The 17,576-nt window shown below is 43.5% G+C and overlaps 1 protein-coding gene across 6 annotated transcripts in view; it reads left to right on the top strand.

Annotated features, from left to right (window-relative positions):
• Nucleotides 1–2,199: 2,199 nt before the first annotated feature.
• Nucleotides 2,200–17,576, top strand: part of LOC311255071 (calmodulin-binding transcription activator 1-like) — a 54,127-nt gene continuing 38,750 nt past the window's right edge. For 5 of the 6 annotated variants that reach the window (XM_084349244.1, XM_084349240.1, XM_084349239.1 and 2 more), the window contains exons 1-3: nucleotides 2,200–2,287; nucleotides 4,422–4,517; nucleotides 10,596–10,699. In XM_084349244.1, the coding sequence (XP_084205370.1) occupies nucleotides 2,263–2,287; nucleotides 4,422–4,517; nucleotides 10,596–10,699 (225 nt within the window). In that variant the 5' untranslated portion in view covers nucleotides 2,200–2,262. Of the gene's footprint in view, nucleotides 2,288–4,187; nucleotides 4,326–4,421; nucleotides 4,518–10,595; nucleotides 10,700–17,576 lie in introns of those variants that run through there. The other variant, XM_084349243.1, reaches the window with a different exon arrangement.

Genomic DNA, 17,576 nt, shown 5'->3' with positions numbered 1-17,576 from the left:
TTAAAAATATTGTACTGATTTATTTACATTTATTTGACAGCTTAAGTTATTTTGTAGATGAAGATTTTATAAACTAAACATATCAGTTTCTAGAATAGTATGCATTGATATGTGTTGAACTACCATACATAACTTGATTAAAATTCACTTCCACACAACCAGATATAAAACACTTAAATGCTGCTTACATCTTAAAGCGTCAGTAAAAATGATGCAGACACATGGACAGGAGCAATACAGCAGATAATGGTGATGTAAGTACATTTTGCTGATGATTAATTAATAAGTAACATTTTGAATGCACAATGCACTTGTGATAAAGGATGCTATATTTAGTACTTAAATATTTAGTAAACGATCTGATTAGTTCTCTCCCTCCCTTTATGTGAAACCATTGGATTATTAATGATGCATCAAGATATAAGCAACATTTTAATGCTGCTGCTTGTCATAATAGATCTTGAATAAAAATATTGTAAGTGGCTTTATCTATAAGAATGCATTTTATTTTAGAAGTCTGAGTATAGCTGTCAGATAAATGAAGTGGAGTAAAAGGTACAGCATTTGGGTTGTTTCTAAAGACTCAGTTTTACATCAGCTTCAGAGGTATAATGACAAACAGCACTGGAGTTTTGCTGTAGACATTAGTTATGAGAACATTCTGCATTGATCATTTGCATAAGTTGGAAACACCATGCCTCAAAATTGAGTAAATGTACTTACTTCCACTGACAATACTCAAAATATATTATAGTCTATAGAGTATTTTGAATTTGTTTGTTCATACATGTTAAAGTCACAAAGTTGTACATGTCAGTGCTGCACGTTACTTGTAGGCTACAGTTATTCGTGTGAAATGACACGTTTCTGTATGCAGCATCACTCCTTCCATCGGACAAGGGCACACGATTTCAAAGGGTTAATTTAACTCGATTTATTTTTGGCTACATATCTTATACATGTTCCTCATTGTCATTCATCCTGCTTGCACTCTGTCGATGCCAAGAACCGTGTGTGCCTCTGCACTCAGAGGCTATACGCAAAGCATACGTAGGGGAAGATGAACCAATTCAAAACCTCAGACATCCGTGAAGCGTGTCTACGGAGACGATTGTCTCTGTCAAACAAAAAGGCTTTGGTGCAAAGGCGATATTCTACCCCGAGGCACGAGGTGACAGTGTGGGTTTGAAACAGATCATAACGGTCCCAGTAAAGCTCCGCCATTTAGAAGGGATTGCCTAATATAAAACGGCGCCATCAGTGAAAATATTGTGCAAAAAAACTCATTGTAAACTTAACTTCCCGTAGGAATATTACAGCAAGGATTCAACGATTTCCTGCTGGAACTCAAATAGGCAACAACAAGAGGAGACGAGGGTCATGTTTTTCATTTCACCCTATAAGTTTTCGCCTGACCTATCATCACTCCAATTCAATAACACGGCTCAAAGAAAGCAGGTAGTGAGTGCGCACCGGTGCGCACAGACTGTGTGGGCGCGTGCGGAGCTGTCCTTTCAGCACCGCGAGCTTCAGCACCACAGCGAATGACAGCACCCGCGAGCCCATCTGAAAACCCCAAAAACCCGCACGTCTGAGAGGTCTCTTTCATGCGGTTCTTTTCATTTAAGATTCAAGAGGGGGGGTTCATCGTTTGTGGCGCGTCGCGACCTTACATCGCATTCTCTCAACAGTCCACTGCATGTGAAGAAATGAGCGCGCGCGTTTGTATTTGTGTGTAATGCATAGCCTACGCGTGTGTAGGCCTACGTTGTGTGCGTGTGTGTGTGTGTGTGTGAGAGAGAGAGAGAGAGAGAGAGAGAGAGAGAGAGAGAAGACGATGATGAGCATGATGATGATGCTGTGGGAGGCTGTCAAGGTGTCCTCGAATACAGACGTCGTTCAGTGACGTGAAAGGAGAGAGAGAGAGAGAGAGGGAGCGAGGAAGAGTGCGCGTGTACGTCAGGAGGCGGGGCCAGCGGGAATAAACGGAGGGATGGAGAATTCCGCGAGTCACCATCACGGATCCCCGCTGTCAATCCTCGCCGCCTGGTCCAATGGCGTCTCTGAACGCGGCAGGCTCGCCCCGCCACCCCTTCTTCTGAGCCCCGCCCCCCTCCTTGAGCTGTCCTCTCTGTGCACGCGCGTGGTCCCCCCCCCCCCCCCCCTCCCCACCACCACCTCCACCACCACTAGGTCGAGTCGAGGAGGAGGAGGAGGAGGAAGAGGAGGAGGAGGAGGGATGAGGCGCGCGGCGGAGGGGAAATGGCTGCCGAAAACAAGCCGGAAGGTAAGAGAGAAATAACGGTTTTTATTTGAGGTGGCAGAGTCCCGCGGTTCGGGGTTCGGACGAGGCGATGAAGGGACGGAGGCATAGAGGGGGAGCGAGATAACGGCAGGGCTTTCCCTTTCTTCTAGTCCGTCCCGAAAACACGGACGCTGGTGCTGAAACAGCGACTGTGTGGAGCACGGTTAACCGACAGCAAATAAATAACGGAAGGAGAGTTGTCCTGTCGGTCGGCTCTGAGTGAGTCGGGATGGGGGCAGTTTTTCACCGTCCGATGCTTGCCAGCGTTTCCCCTGAGTAGCTGGTTTATGAGTGCTTTTGAAACGTTTAGCATAAAAGGGATGGGGATGAGAGAGGATGAGAGTGGTTCACGCTGAAGGAATTCAGATGCTCTGTGTCTGTGTGTGTGTCTGTGTGTGTGCGTGCGTGCTTGTGTGTGCGCGCGTGTGTGTTTATCTGCCTCTGTATCTCTTTAAACATAAAATAGACCCTTGAATCATAGATTGCCTTTCCGGACTGGCATGAAACCTCTCAGACCAGCTGTGCATTTATTCAGTCACAATCCAACGTTGGTGTGTGTGTGTGTGTGTGTGTATGTGTGTTTGCGTGCGCGCGCGTATGTATGCGTGTGCGTGTTTATGTTTGTGTTCATTTAGTGTTGATGTGTGCTAATGGTTGCTAAGGCAGTGAAGGTGAGAATCGGACTGCATTTGGGAAGGGGGGGGGGGGGGGGGAGGAGTGTATGTGTGTCAGTTTTAGGTCATATTATGTATAAATCCAGGATACATTTTTACTTCCTCAGCGAAACTATTAGGGTCATTACTGTCACACACACACACACACACACACACACACACACACACACACACTGTTCAGACTGTTATCCATTCATTCATGAATTATTTAAGGTATGATCAAAATCACCATGGCAATATCATCTCCATCTCAAGTCATCGGCTAATGAAATCCTTATCCCTTACTCAGTGTGTTTGACATTTGTTTATAAACACCCCCTTATTGTTAGTCCGCTCTAAGAATCACTTTCTTTTCTTGCCTGTTAAACGTACTGATATAACACATCCATAAAGCCGATAAACGCGGCAGCTGAATGTGTTGTTATAAATGACCTCAGCAACTTAAGAGCTAAAACGACATGCTGTAGACGTCAGTTTTATTATTTCTTTAATTTACACTTGATTGTTTCCATAGCACAGTGATTCTGAAAATGGCAGGAGTCTTTAATCCTCTCTCCACTAGGGTGGGCTGCTGAGCAATATTTCTGTTACGCGTAATTTTTGAAAAACTTGAACCACACAAGTAGTATCAAACATTGTGAAGCTCAGGCGTACTGAAAGTTATACACACACATAAACGAGCGTGCATGCAGGCATGCGGAGTGTAGCCAGAGGCAAAGGGAAGGCCGTGGGTTGAGAGTCCCGTTGCGTGAAAAGACTAGAACTGAAGATGAGACAGATGGCCCATTGGCTGATCAGCAGGCACTGTACCACATAAATATAAAACCATCCCCCGGCCCTGACTGAACTGTACCTACACACACACGCAAACAGTCTTACGCAGTCACAGCATGAAGGGTTTTCGTCCATTGCCCCCTCAGTGTTAGGTGTAGACAGGACGCAATAATTCACGGGCCTCAACCACACTGAATGAAAGCCAAATGAATCACAGGGGCGACGGAGTCAGGAGACAGCCATCCACTCACTCCACTCCCTGGCAGATGTGCGTGAGTACACTAGTGGGCATGAGAACAACATCCACCATATAGCATGGAAGACCATCTCCCTCTGCGCTGGTTGGTCTACTTTGTATCATAGCAACAGTGGTCAGGGAAACAGAGAAATGATGAGAGAGAAGAGAAACTAAAGCCGGGCACAAGTTAGTCACACACATGGAGGCAGTGTATCTACTGTGGCCAATCGATCAGGGGACACAATGGATGCAAGTTAGTGGATCAGAAAATGGATCAGCCAACATGCATATCAGTTGGACTTTTGTTTCTGGGCTTTAGAGGAGGAAGAATGAGGTGAGGTGTGTGACTGCCAAGGAAACCAAAGTCTGGAGTGTCTCCTAAATATGTCTTTGTCTCTTCTTTCTCGCTCTTTTTTTCCTTCGTTTGTAGGACTGAAGAAGATAAGAAATCCAGAGCGAATGGTCAGGATTGCTGTCGGTTACACAGGACACGCCCCTCCCAAGAGTGACGACACTGACGCCAACAGTAAGAGACACACAAACACTCTCTTCACACTGTTTGTGCATGCGTGCGTGTGCACGCACATTTGTCTGTAGCACAGGGTGACTCTGGGAGCAAGTATAAAAGCCTTCTGGCAGAATGATGTGATGCGGGAACTGAGGGCTCCTTCTCATCTGCTGTGTAACAGATCACACTTACATACACACACTCGCAGTCACACACTAAACAAACACACACTCTCTGCTGAGACGTCATTCCTATTCAGTTCTGTTACACATCATGTTTATTCATGCATGCCAGTACAGTATTAGTGGGCACACACACACACACACATACACACACATAGCCATAGAGAAGGCAGAGCTTACTTTGGCTATCAGTAGTTTATTGTCATACCTAATCTGTACACATGGCATTATGTATCTATAATCCTCAATGGGCCTGGTTAAACTAGAAGTGAGATGGAGTGTGTAATCTGGGGTCGCCGCATGGTAGTGTTTGAATGCGAGTGTGTCCCTGGCATGTGTGTGATTGCCATGGTGTGTGTCAGAGGGACTATAAAGGCAATGATTGCTTTGATTGGTTATTGATTTTAGAGGACGTGACGCAGATGAATGTCTCTGCCTCTGTGAAGTATATGTGTGTCTGTGTGTGTGTTGGTTAGGGGGGACAAATCGGAGGAAAATAAACAGATGTGAGGAGGAGCAGACAGACATGCTGCTTAGTGTGGGTGGTGGTGCAGGTGGGGGTTATGGGTATAGTGGGGGAAGGTATGTCAAAAGACACACACACACACACAAACACACCAACCCCTTTTTCATTTCAAAAGGAGCAGATGGCTTCATACCTGCACCAGACCCGTTTATTTAGTTAAGAGAGACGAGAGAAAACGAGACTGTCACAAAATAACAAATAAGGAATTAAAAGAAAATCTGAAAAAACAATAGAAAAGAATAGCATTGAATAGAATAGAATTGAATAGAACAGAGAGTTCTGTTTGGGATGGCTGTTTAATATGAGCTGAGACTTCCCGAGCCGATCCCTGTCTCCTATCTGTTCTCACGTCCCAGCTGGAGGATTACTGGAGGAAAAGTTTATCAGCAGAATGATAAAATTAGCATGCATGCCCATCTCTCTACCCCCCACCCCTCCGCCCCCCTGCTCTCTCCCTCTTTCTCTCGCCTCTCCCTCCCTCTTCCTGCACTCTCGCTCATCCCATGCTATGCTCCCCCCTTTCTTCTTCTCCCTGCCCTGGCTCTCCCTCCCTCCTGCCCTTCCTCCCTCCCCTCTCTCTCTATCTAGCTGCTGTGCAATGAGCCTTTCTTTCTGTCACATTAATTTCATCCCGAAAAAGGGGGAAAATGTGAAAATTTCCCCTGACGCCTCCTAATATCAGTGGGGGGAGAGTTAAGAGTTGCATTTGGAGCATTTTTCTCTCTCTTTACTGAGGAGAGTTTTATAATTAACTGACAGCCATCTCACAAGGGCATTGGCTTGTTTCTGTGTTAAATATGGAGATGACAGTTTTATGAGGTAAAATATTCATCAGTCGGAGGCCGCTCTCTTCTGTGTGATTCCAGTCTAAATTATGGCATTTGATAGGCTACCAAAGCAATGTTTCACTTTGGTCGAACATTTTCACTTTTTAGCACGTACAGTATACCTCAATATGACTTAATGAGCCAGTACTTCCACATTAACATTCAGGCTTTGTCACTCTTTTAGACTTTTTTTTTTTTTTTACTAGATTAGCAAGTGAGTGAGTGATCTATGTTTTTGAGGCTTACTGCTGAGGGACGCGCATGAAGCAGTGCAGGTATTGAAACTGTTTTATTGTTTCAGATACAAATATAAATGTGAACAGCACTGGATTTCCATATTTAGATGTCCTTTCCCAGTGTCCCAGGATGGTTCTTTTTCCTGGGTAGATGGAAACAAAAAATAAGTTTTTGCCCCGTGTCACACCGTAGTACAGCTCCACTGAGAGCCATTTGGAACAGATGGAAAAGACGATTGCCACAGTACCCAGGTTGAATTTTTAAAAACAGGGACGCATTCTCTGGTTCGAGATTGTTAGAAATACAAGATACAACCCTATGGGGTGTAAAAAGCTCATCAGCATTCAACAAATCTGCAAAGTTTTCCTCGTCAGCAGGGGAGAGTAAATGTGAGGACGGGTTAAGATGACGGTCGTGTCCGTGAAGGTGTGCTTTGAAAGGGATTTCGGGACCAAGGTCACCGGCGAAAAAACGCCACTCTGGGACAAATACTGTGATGTGTGTTCTTTGATCGGCAGGCGCTGCGTGTGTATGTCTGTTTGCATGTATGAGCGTGTATGAGCGTGCATGTGCGTGTGTGCGGGTGTTTGTGTGTGTGCCTACGCATGTGCAATAGGCTTGTTTGATGTGGTGGTTCTGGTACATTTCAAAGGCGAGGCTCTGATGAGAATTCTTCAGAACAGCAGGGGGAGGGGAGGGGGTTATAGCCAGGAGGGGTGGGGTTTAAACGCTGATTGGCATTCATAGCAGAGAGGCTGGAGTGCTGCTAAAAAAGAAATTAGGCTTTAACTAAGCTGCACCATTCAGCTGTTTAACTAAGCCGCTGCACCGTTCAGCTGTTTGAAATTTTGTCTTCTCAGGCCTTCTATTAATAAATGCATAATTGATTAGGGGGAGCATACGTGCCTGAACACTCTTCCCACTGACACACACATGCTCAGACACCTACATACTCACATGAGCACACACACATAGACCCCACTCAGGTCCTGCTACACTACTTGTCTCTCTTTGTGTCTTTGTGTTACTTTGTTCCATCTCTTGTCCTTGTAAATTTCTTACTTTCTAAACCTTCTCTCTTTCTCTCCCCCTAAATGTTTTTTTTTTCTTCATTAACTGTCTCTCTCTGGCTCATTGTCTCCCTGCGTCTCTCTGTCTCCCGCGCTGACCCTCCCACCCCACCTATCTCTGTTTTTCTCTCGCTCTGTCGTCTGCCCTCAGGTAGAGTATAATTCCCATCTTCCCAGGGGAGTCATGAATGGACGCCCTCTACTCAAATGCTTATCAATAACCTTTGAGTGCTTGCTCTCTTTGACTTCTAAGCGGCACACCCGTTGGGCACACACTCACAAACAGGAACACACACACACCAGGGGCTCTATCTCTGTGTGGACGCTATGCGCTGGTGAAGTGGTATTTTCCTGAGGCACAGTGGGGTTTTTCCTCACCCGCACCTGTTCGGTTTTTTGGTGGTTTGCCGCACACAGCAGCGGGAGGAGAGAAGCAGTAGGGACGGTGTCACTGGTTATCCAGCAGCACCATATAGTTTTGGTGGTGGTACACTCTTATAGCTCTCTTAAAACAACACAAACCCCTGGTAGTCATGTCTTTCTTGCCTGTTTTGTGAGACATTCTTCCACCAGTGGTTACGTCATAGTACACTGAAAAATAATTAGGCTGGCAATATTTTCGTCATTAGAGTTAGGACCAATCAATATCTGGTGCTGATTATTGCTGCAACTAGCGATTATTTCCATTGTTGATTAGCCTTTTCATAATTTTTCTTGATTAATCAATTAGTCGTTGGTCTATGAAATGTCAGAAAATGGGGGAAAATAAATGTTAAATAAATGTTGATCAATGTTTCCCAAAGCCCAAGACTACATCTTCAAATGTCTTGTTTTGTCCACAACACAAAGATATTAGTTTACTTTCATAGAGGTGTAAAGAATTTAAGAAGCTTGAATCAGAGAATTTTGCCTTTTTTTCTTTGAGAATAACTAAAACCGATTTGATTGTCAAAATAGTTGTCTATTAATTTAATAGTTATGGATTCATTGTTGCAGTTTCAGTGCCGATACTGATATCTTCCACTCTGATATCAGACTGAGGTCATTGATCCATGTACTGATCGAGATTCTATAGTCTGATTGCTTTTTTGTCAATATCTCATTGCACACACTGAAATTCTCTAATTAATTTTGAAGTTATTATAGAAATCTGGTCACCAGTAGTTTATAAGTCTTTGCTGTGCACTTGATTTGTTCAGGATTTTCAAAACATTAAAGGAGTTGCTGTAGCAATTTGCCCTCCTACACCTGTTTGTATGTGAAGCCTACTTAACCTGCTGTTTGATTGGATTACTTTGGAATACTTTTAAACGTAACCTTAAACATAATACCAACAACAAAAATAATAATGATGATGATGATGATGATGATGATGATGATGATGATGATAATGATGATTTTCAACAAAAAGTAGCTCTGGAATTGATATCAGAATTGGTTTCGGCAGATACCCAATTTCAGGTAAATTGCAATGAGATCTGACCTTGAAAAAAAAGTTGACTGGTGCATCTCCATCCGTTGGATGGATGCTTGGGTTTCCTCTGGGTACTCTAGTTTCCCCTCCATAAAAAGATGTGCATTAGGTTAAGGCACTGACCAAGACACTGGCTTAGAATCTGGAGTGCTGTATGTTGGCTGCCCGCTGCTCCCACAGGATGGGTTAAATACAGAGAACCTCTTTCACTACCTTGTACATTATATGATTTATGTGATTAATAAAGATTCTTCTTGTTCTTGTTCTCGTTCTTTCTCTTACTCTTCTACTTCTTCTTCTTCTTCTTCTTCTTTTTCTTCTCTGTATGTCATCATCAGCAAATGAATGAAAAGACCAAAACCAACACTGTGTTAGTCCGTCTCTCAATGCTTCAGTTCTTCACTGTATTTAATCTTGAAACATGGGTCACAAAAATGATAAAAACTTTTCCCAAAACAGCAGAGCACAGTAGTTTTTATCAAATGTTATGTAAACAGGACTAAATAGTGCATTTATTGGGGACTATTTTGAGCCATGGATTTGGTGTTCTTTACGGCAGCAGGACGGTGTATGTGGGACTCACTCAAAATAAACTCCTACTCATGTTCATGTCACGTAATAAAGGATGTGTCACCCAGTGTAACGGTGTGGCTCAGTGATGTGCAAAACTAATTTGGAGGTTTTGGACAACAATAGTCCATGGCAGAGAGGAATAAGCTGTATTAGGCTGGGGATACACAGACAGCAGTTGTTAGTGGGATCAATTCATTGACGATTTGAGTCTTTTTTGTGGGGTTTGTTGAGAATCAGAAAAAATAGAACATCCCCAGAAACATGGAGCTCCCAGGACTTTTACTATATCCAGAAACATAACTGAAACTTCAAACTAAACATCACCTTCCTGGAGAAACATTTGGGCTGCTGTATATTTGCACTTGCGTCTCTCCACCTCCTGTACAAGAATATTAGTTTCCTCTCAGGAGGAGCTTGTTGGAGTCTCTGCTCCATTACCAAACTGTCTGAATAACACATTGGGGAGCGCATTGCTTTTACAGGGGATAAGAGATGCCCATGTGATTGGCCATGACTGTTACCAGCCCCAAATGCGCTGATAATGTATGATAATGGATTCTTCTTAATCCAAATCTGTTTCCGGGTGGGCCCCAGGTGCGCTGTGCACCTCCACCTGATGTCCAAGAATAAGTGCACTGCCACTCCCTCTGCGCACTGCACACTTAACTATTGTTTGTATCCTGGACCTTCAATGACTAGATTATCAACCTTACTTGTCTACATCACCCGTGAATCACCCATGAATCACCCGTGAGTGTATACGATTTAATGAGACACTTGCATAAAGATGACATGGAAATGGCAAACATAGTGGGTGTGCACTTTGCTGACTTTTTTTGATCAGGAACACCATACAAAGTATCAAGCTGATGAATCAGAAATCCCAGAAAGTTGTCACAGATCTAATACAGAATTTATCAAAATTTCTTTTAAGAAAATTAATTAAGCTTATGTCTGTCATTGGCCTGAGCAAATCTTTGTGCAAATTCACTTGCTTAAGGCCACATCAAGCCATTTGAAATGCAGCACAGTACGAGTTTGTTATGATTTTATTCATCCAGATCCCAGAGATGCTGCGTTTTGGTATTCTCCTCTCACAATGTGTCTGTGTCTGATGAGAAATTTCTCTCCTCTTCCTACTCATCCCTCATTTATCTTCCTTTATCTTCACCCCCCTCCTCCTCCCCCAACTCCCCTTCCGCTTCAGATGAGCCAGGCCAGTTGAAGATCTACCTTCCTAAGAAGCTGCTAGAGTGTCTGCCGAAATGTTCCTCCCTGCCCAAGGAGCGCCATCGCTGGAACACCAACGAGGTGAGAATGAGACACACGCAAGAGGGAAATATCCGTGACAGTGAGACGAACTCAGTGTTTTTCGCTGGTGACTCATCTCTAGCTAATGTCACATTGAGAGATGAAGGGGAGGTAAACAAACACAATGGCAGCTTTTTATTATGGGACCCTAAAAACTATGACACCAAGAAATAAAAAAGGAAACAGCAACGTGAGCTCACAGCTAAGAAATCCCACAGACTGTACTTTCCATTTGGGGTGCTGCTGTCTATTTCGTTTTGTAATCCAAACAACTCTGGGTTAAAGCGTCTGAATCAGGGGCTCCTGGGTCTAAAACTATATGGGGCTTACAGGCTATGAAACAAGAAATGAGGCTACAGATTGAATGTTTCCACTGCTGATTGTTACTGGGTTCAAAAGCCCTGCGGTCAGTCGGATCAAGATTGTTATCTGAACCTAACATTGTTGCTATGCAACCATAGAAAGCTGTTAAATGCGTGGCACGTTTCTCCTCATAGGTGCTTTTCTCTGCTTTGTGGTATGTGTGAAAATTATGCTCTAGTTACATTTTCTAATGTTGTCCTCCAAAACAAAAAAATAGAGGAAAAAATGAAAAGCTGTCTGTGAGGTATAAACAACAAAAGCAGTGATCATGCACCCAGAGGATTTGATCATAAAAGCGAGTTAAGTCAAAGTAACTTAAGGGCTTTTTGCACTTTCCTCAATGTTAACCGCATTGTAGAACTTTGTAGTATGCTTCGACTGTTGAAGGTTTCACATGAACTCATGGCTACCACTCATTAATATAAGGCTGAGTTTGCCCTGCTCTGGGCCAAAATTAGCATCATATTTAGCAGCATGAACAATAGATAACTTAAATAGCGCTGCTGGCCAAGTGGTACAATGTAAAATGAGGCCAAATTAGGTTGGGACAAGTCTTTACTCAGGGCCAAAGATAACCCTGAGCTAAACATGTGGGGTGTGAAAAGCTTTTCAGAGTTGCATGTTGTTCCAGACTTAAGCTGTTAGCTTAGGGAAGTGTTTGATGGGTGAAAATGGATGCAGGCATTTATCGTCAACAGCTCCTTGTTTATGCATTGCACAGCTCTCCACTGGTGGTTTGCTCCATCCATTGTGATGTGGTTGGCCTCTGCTGAGACATTTTCTCCATGTGCAGGCTGTGCACTCCATTATGGATGTGTGTTTGTGTGTTTGTGTTATTGATTACCGAGTCCAGCATTATTATGCAATGCAAAGCTGATTTGGCCTGTGGTTTTTCTCTCAGGAAAGTCATTACATTTTTCATGCAATCCATCTCAATGAAGGTCATACTGGGAGTTAAGCACGGCGCCTACTGAACAGTGCGCTCATATGAATAGGCAGTGTGTGTGTGTGTGTGTGTGTGTGTGTGTGTGTGTGTGTCTGTGTGTGTGTGTGTGTGTGTGTGTGTGTACGGTTCAGAACAACGTGACCACTGCTGGTTAGGGACTTCCACACATCTGTCCAACCAAGAGCAATTGTGCACCATGCGCAGGGACCAGACCAAAGCACCTTGTTGCTGCCCCCTCTCCTGCCCTGTCTCCCTCTTTCTCTCCATCAGTCTCCCTTCCAACTCACGATCGAGTACTCTCTATCTTTATCTTTCATCCCCCCCCCCCCCCCTTCTCTCTCTCTCTTTCTCTCTCTCCATGGCTCTCTCTCTCTGATGAGGAGGTACAGGCTCAGTTCAGGGGGAGGTTGGGTGTCCCTCAGCGAATTCCTTCAAAGCTCCTCTTCCACCCAGGCATAAAGTTTCCTGCATACTTAAACACTCCATTGTGTCTGCTGCTCCTCTCGCTCACTCGCTGCTTTCATAGGGGGAGCTATGTGTATGCTGTAGCGCATGTATGTATTTCAGTCTGTGTATGTGTTTCTGCCTTCTGCCTACGTGTGCGAGTGTGCCTGTTAGGGACGTGCCCAGCTCCAGATTATTGCGGTCGATTATTTTGTAGCTGCAGCAACAAAAGAATTGATTTTTTCTGTGTTTGTTGATTTCTATCTGTCTGTATTACAGACATTGCAAGAAGTTTAGTTTCATAAGCAGCGGATTGAGAATTTAAATCCTTACTGGCCATCAAATATTACATGTGGGATCTGTATGTCCAGCATATATTGTAGTGTAATATAGTTTTATACGTTGGATTTCCAGACCAATCGGCTGTCAAATTTGATGCTTTCTGTTTATTATTCAGTAGCACCCCCTCAGTTTGTGTGCCTGTGTGTGTTTAAAATACAGTTCTGGTCTCGATGTTGCTCATGAAGTGTGGCGATGTGTTATCGACAAATGGTTAAAAATGCCCAGTAATTATTCAGTGTGTAGCGCTTCTGTGTACGTGTGTGCTTTTGCGGGTATCCATAGAATTCTTCATTTCCATACGCTTACACAGAAGGAAACCAGGAATTGGTTTTATGTTTCGTCATCCTCGCTGTTTGGGTGCTGGGTTTCTACATGCTGTTTTTACACGTCTGCATGTAGAATTAGGATTATACTTAGTGTGTGTGTGTGTCTGTGTGTGTGTGTGTGTGTGTGTGTGTTTGTGTGTGTGTGTGTGTGTGTGTGTGTGTGTGTGTGTGTGTGTGTGTGTGTGTGAATGAGAGAGAGAGAGAGAGAGAGAGTGATAGATAAAGAGATTACCATTCTGTGTTTGGATAAGGAAGCCTCTGATTAAGTCCGACCCAATCTTTACAAGTCTTCATCTGATATGTCCTTATTCTCACCTTTTTCTTGGCATGCGTATGTCTGTGCAAGTATGTGTGGCTATCTGTGTGTGTGTGTGTGTGTGTGTGTGTGTGTGTGTGTGTTTGTTTTCATGCACGTGTGTGTGCGCGATTGCATATGATCCTCTGATCTCTGTTTTGTTACGCATGGCTCCCCCCGACACCTTGGCCTCCCACGAGCACTGAGCTGTGACCCCATACATTTTTACCCCGTGCACTCCTCGTCCTCCTTCTCCTCCTCTTCTCTGTCCTTTCCTCTCCTCCTTCACTCTCTTCCTCCCTCTCTCTCTCTCTCTTTTGTGTATCTACTGATGTGTGAAATTATTCTGGGATGGAGGGATGGATTCCTCCCTGAAGGGCTGAGCGGAGGCGTGAGCCTTTTGTTCAATAATAGATTGGGGGTGTATGTGTATCTGTCCATGGTAATAGACTATAGACTAGTTTTAGATAACAAACCACACTCAGGTGGACAGACTGATGGTAGAGTCTGTTTTATTCACCTATTAGGAATGACTTGTTGTTTCAACAAATTCTACAGAGCACTGAAATAAGGAGGTTATCAAACTTTTTCTTATGTAGACAAAGACAAACTTCAGAGTCTGATCCTGGGACTCCAGCTCATGAAAAGATATAATTACTCATGTGGGTACCCTTGACATATGACTCATATTTTAAAAAGCCATACTGAGATAAAAACAGTAAAATTCCCTTTCAAAAGCTCAAATTAAAACAATGAAACATGCGCTCACACACTGCGAATGTGCACATCGTTGCATGATCTAATGTGCATTTTAAAGGCTTGTACTTCAGAGCAACCCCCCCCACTATGATTCAAATGATGCAACTGTCAAACGGGTCGGTGCAGACTTCAGTACATCACACAGACGACAGCTGTCTGTGCCACAATGCTTCTACATGTGAGTCGGCTCCCCATGTCGCCCAACTGTACGGCTGCAAAAAGTGTTAGAGGATTGCATTATTTTGGTATTAATGACATGAAATAATATTATACGAAACATGCAGTGCTTTATTGCAGAACACCGCTGTCGTCATGCAGTGATATATTGGTCGCTGTATGGTGTTAAGGCAGTTAGTTGACAGTTCACACACGCTCATGTCTGGCTGTGCCGCTGCATGACACTAACATGATTGCTTGAATGAGAAGCAGATCAAAACGCAGCATATACATTTTAGACCACTGGCCCATCTGCCTCCTCTGTGTGCGTGTTCGTGCATCAAGGGTAAGTGTTGCCATGGTAACAGATTGCGTGTGCGCGCGTGTGCATATGCATATTCCTGCTAATGGTATGATCGATGCATGTGCGACACAAACGCTGTTCGTGATTGTTCAGTACATCAAAGGTGATAAAAGAGACGTGACATAGTCTGCTTGCGATTCCAAACATGTACGACGGACACAAAAAAAGAAAATAATCGGTGAAGGACAAAAGCTCTAAATCTCAGGTAAAAATGTCAGGAACCCACTCACACTCACCTGTGTGTGCTGCCGCTTCAGTTTCTAGTCCAAACAAAGCTCTCTGCGTGTGTGTGTCTCTGTCTATGAGTGTGTGCATGTTTAATTTATTATTCATGCCATTATTGTTGTTTGTGAGCCATTAAATAGATACATTGAATTAAATATGCATGCATTGTATTCCAACATTTCTTCGTAGAGATGCTTCCCTTTTTTTTTTCTTTTATTCCTGTAGGTAAAATATGAGGCAGGAGAATTGTCTGGAAAATTGGTTACACAGGAGGGATGATGTTAAATGTCAACTACCAGACTACGTGAAAAAACACTATGGATCCATTCTGAAAACCCAGAGCAATACAGTTAGCAGACAGCCAGCAGCAGGCCTCAATGTTCCATTTATACGGTGGTGAAGGGTGCCCTTGATTTATGAATTTGATGTGTGAATTGCTAATGTCCAGCTCACACTGGCACAGGGCCAGCAGTGGCTGACACTCTCCATTTTGTCTGCTGCGTTAGAACAAAGACAAAAGTAACACGCCTTTAGAAACTTACTGAAAGTTTCATTTTAAATTGAAATGGGTATGCCGTTCATGCATTTGTTCACTAACGCGTTCGTGAGAGACTTGGTGTATCATTGCCAGTGTGTGTGTGTGTGTGTGTCCCAGAGCCTGCCTATGGCTGTAACCTCTCCAGTTGACATTGAGCTCTGTGCTGTTGCCGTTTACCAGAGTAAAGCATAGTTTAATGAGGGGGCAAAGAAGCCAACACACACTCGAACGTGCACACACATGCTTGCACACATGCATACACACACAGACATGCACACTCACAATACCAGAGGGGTGTTTCACAGCTCCTTATATTTGATTCCTATTCTTTTATCTTTAATCATTCCTCTGTCTTTTGGGTTGAGAGATATTTTATGTTTGGAGAGCGCCAAGTTATAATCACTAATTAGTCCTCCAGGCTCTCTCTCCCTCCTTCTCTCCTTTTCTCCTCCTCTTTGTCTATCTCTCCATCTCTCTGTGAGCCAAGCGTAGCCCAATTAACACCCGACGTCATTTTGTGACTGTTGTGACTTCCATTTCCGCTCCAGACATCCATACTGTCCTGATGACCGAACCGTCAATTTGTACCAAATGTGCAGCAATGCAAAGAATTAATTAGATTCATTCTACTCATGAATGTAATTTCCTTGTTGATACATGTAAGTACCCGGCTGGCTTTTCATTGGCAAATGAGCACGCACATGATAAATTGGACATGTGCACGCATAGATGCCTCATAGATTGTCGGTATTTCAGTGGAGATATTTCACCACACACAAGTTCACTGAAGGGCTGAGATTACCCAGCTTCTACAAGTCTAGTCAGGGAAAGCCAGGTGTCTGAGGTAGGAATTGTTTCCTAGTAGTATCTCCTCTCCTCTCCTCTCCTCTCCTCTCCTCTCCTCTCCTCTCCTCTCCTCTCCTCTCCTCTCCTCTCCAGCCCCACATTTTCCTCCTGTTCTATTTTCTCTGTGTTGCACAGACCCACTATTTATCTTGCCCACTATAATTTGACACAAAATATTGTTAACTGGAGACACAGAAATATATTAAACAGTGGGAATGTGTGACTGTGAGTGTGGGGGTGTTGTGTATGTGCCTGAGTTGGTTTATGTGTGCCTGCGTGTGTGTATGTGTATTTGAGTGTGTCTTTGTGTTTTAACTTCCTGTTAGATTCCAAGCCCGACCAAAAAGAACTGAATGACCAGCAGTGTCTGCTGTAATAAGAATCCAGGCTGTGCAGTAGAGACAATACTTTTTGTGTCCTTAAATGTCCCCACATAGAACCTCTGTAATATCGGAGTCCTGTGTAAATTAGATTTAATTCATTGGAGACAGATAAAGCATTAAAATGTGTATTTGTGTGCATGTGCGCGCACACACAAATAGTCCTCGTACTTCTTCTTTGAGTGCTTGTATTGCATGTGTAGAGCTTTGTCTAGATAACTTTATAACTTTATTTAACTTGGATAACTTTCCCCCACTCAGACTTAGGAGTCAAAGATATTTTACCGCAGCGCAAAGCAATTTTGCATGTTTACATCCCCAAATAACAGTTAGATGTCAACAAAACATCACACCGTAAATCAAGCACCACAGGTGCTGGAACCCTATTGATTTTGACTGAAGTTTTTCTTTAGCGTTTTCTGACTTAATCATAACTGTTGGAGCTGAGAGACTTATGAAGGAATATGCCTAGTTCAGGATTTCTGAAGTCAATACATATTTCATGCTCTCTGCTCATGTTTTACGAAGGTAGGTTTCAGTAAAACACCTTTTTTTCATGCAGTTTCGACTTGTCCTCTTGAGTTTGATGCAAATATAGATGCAGAAATACTTAACAAGAAAAATATCAAAATATCTGGGAGTCATTCTCACAAGTCTTGGTATGTATCTCTATGGTCTGCAGGTGTAAAACACACAGGGGGCACTACCCTGATGGCCACAGTTTTACTCAAGCTCATGTGCTGATGCTTACTCAATAATTTACCAATACTTGACTGTAAATTCATAGGATCAGTATGCACTGAGCATATCTGTGGACACCTGAGACAGGATGAGTGCTGCATGAATCGTTTGAGAGATTTTTACGGATGATTGATACAGCGTCATTGTTGTGT

The sequence above is a fragment of the Pagrus pagrus genome (genome assembly GCF_965226575.1).
Source record: "Pagrus pagrus genome assembly, chromosome: 3".
Classification (NCBI taxonomy): domain Eukaryota; kingdom Metazoa; phylum Chordata; class Actinopteri; order Spariformes; family Sparidae; genus Pagrus; species Pagrus pagrus.
The sequence above is the reverse complement of the archived record's forward strand: the minus strand, read 5'-3'. Positions and strand labels throughout refer to the sequence as shown.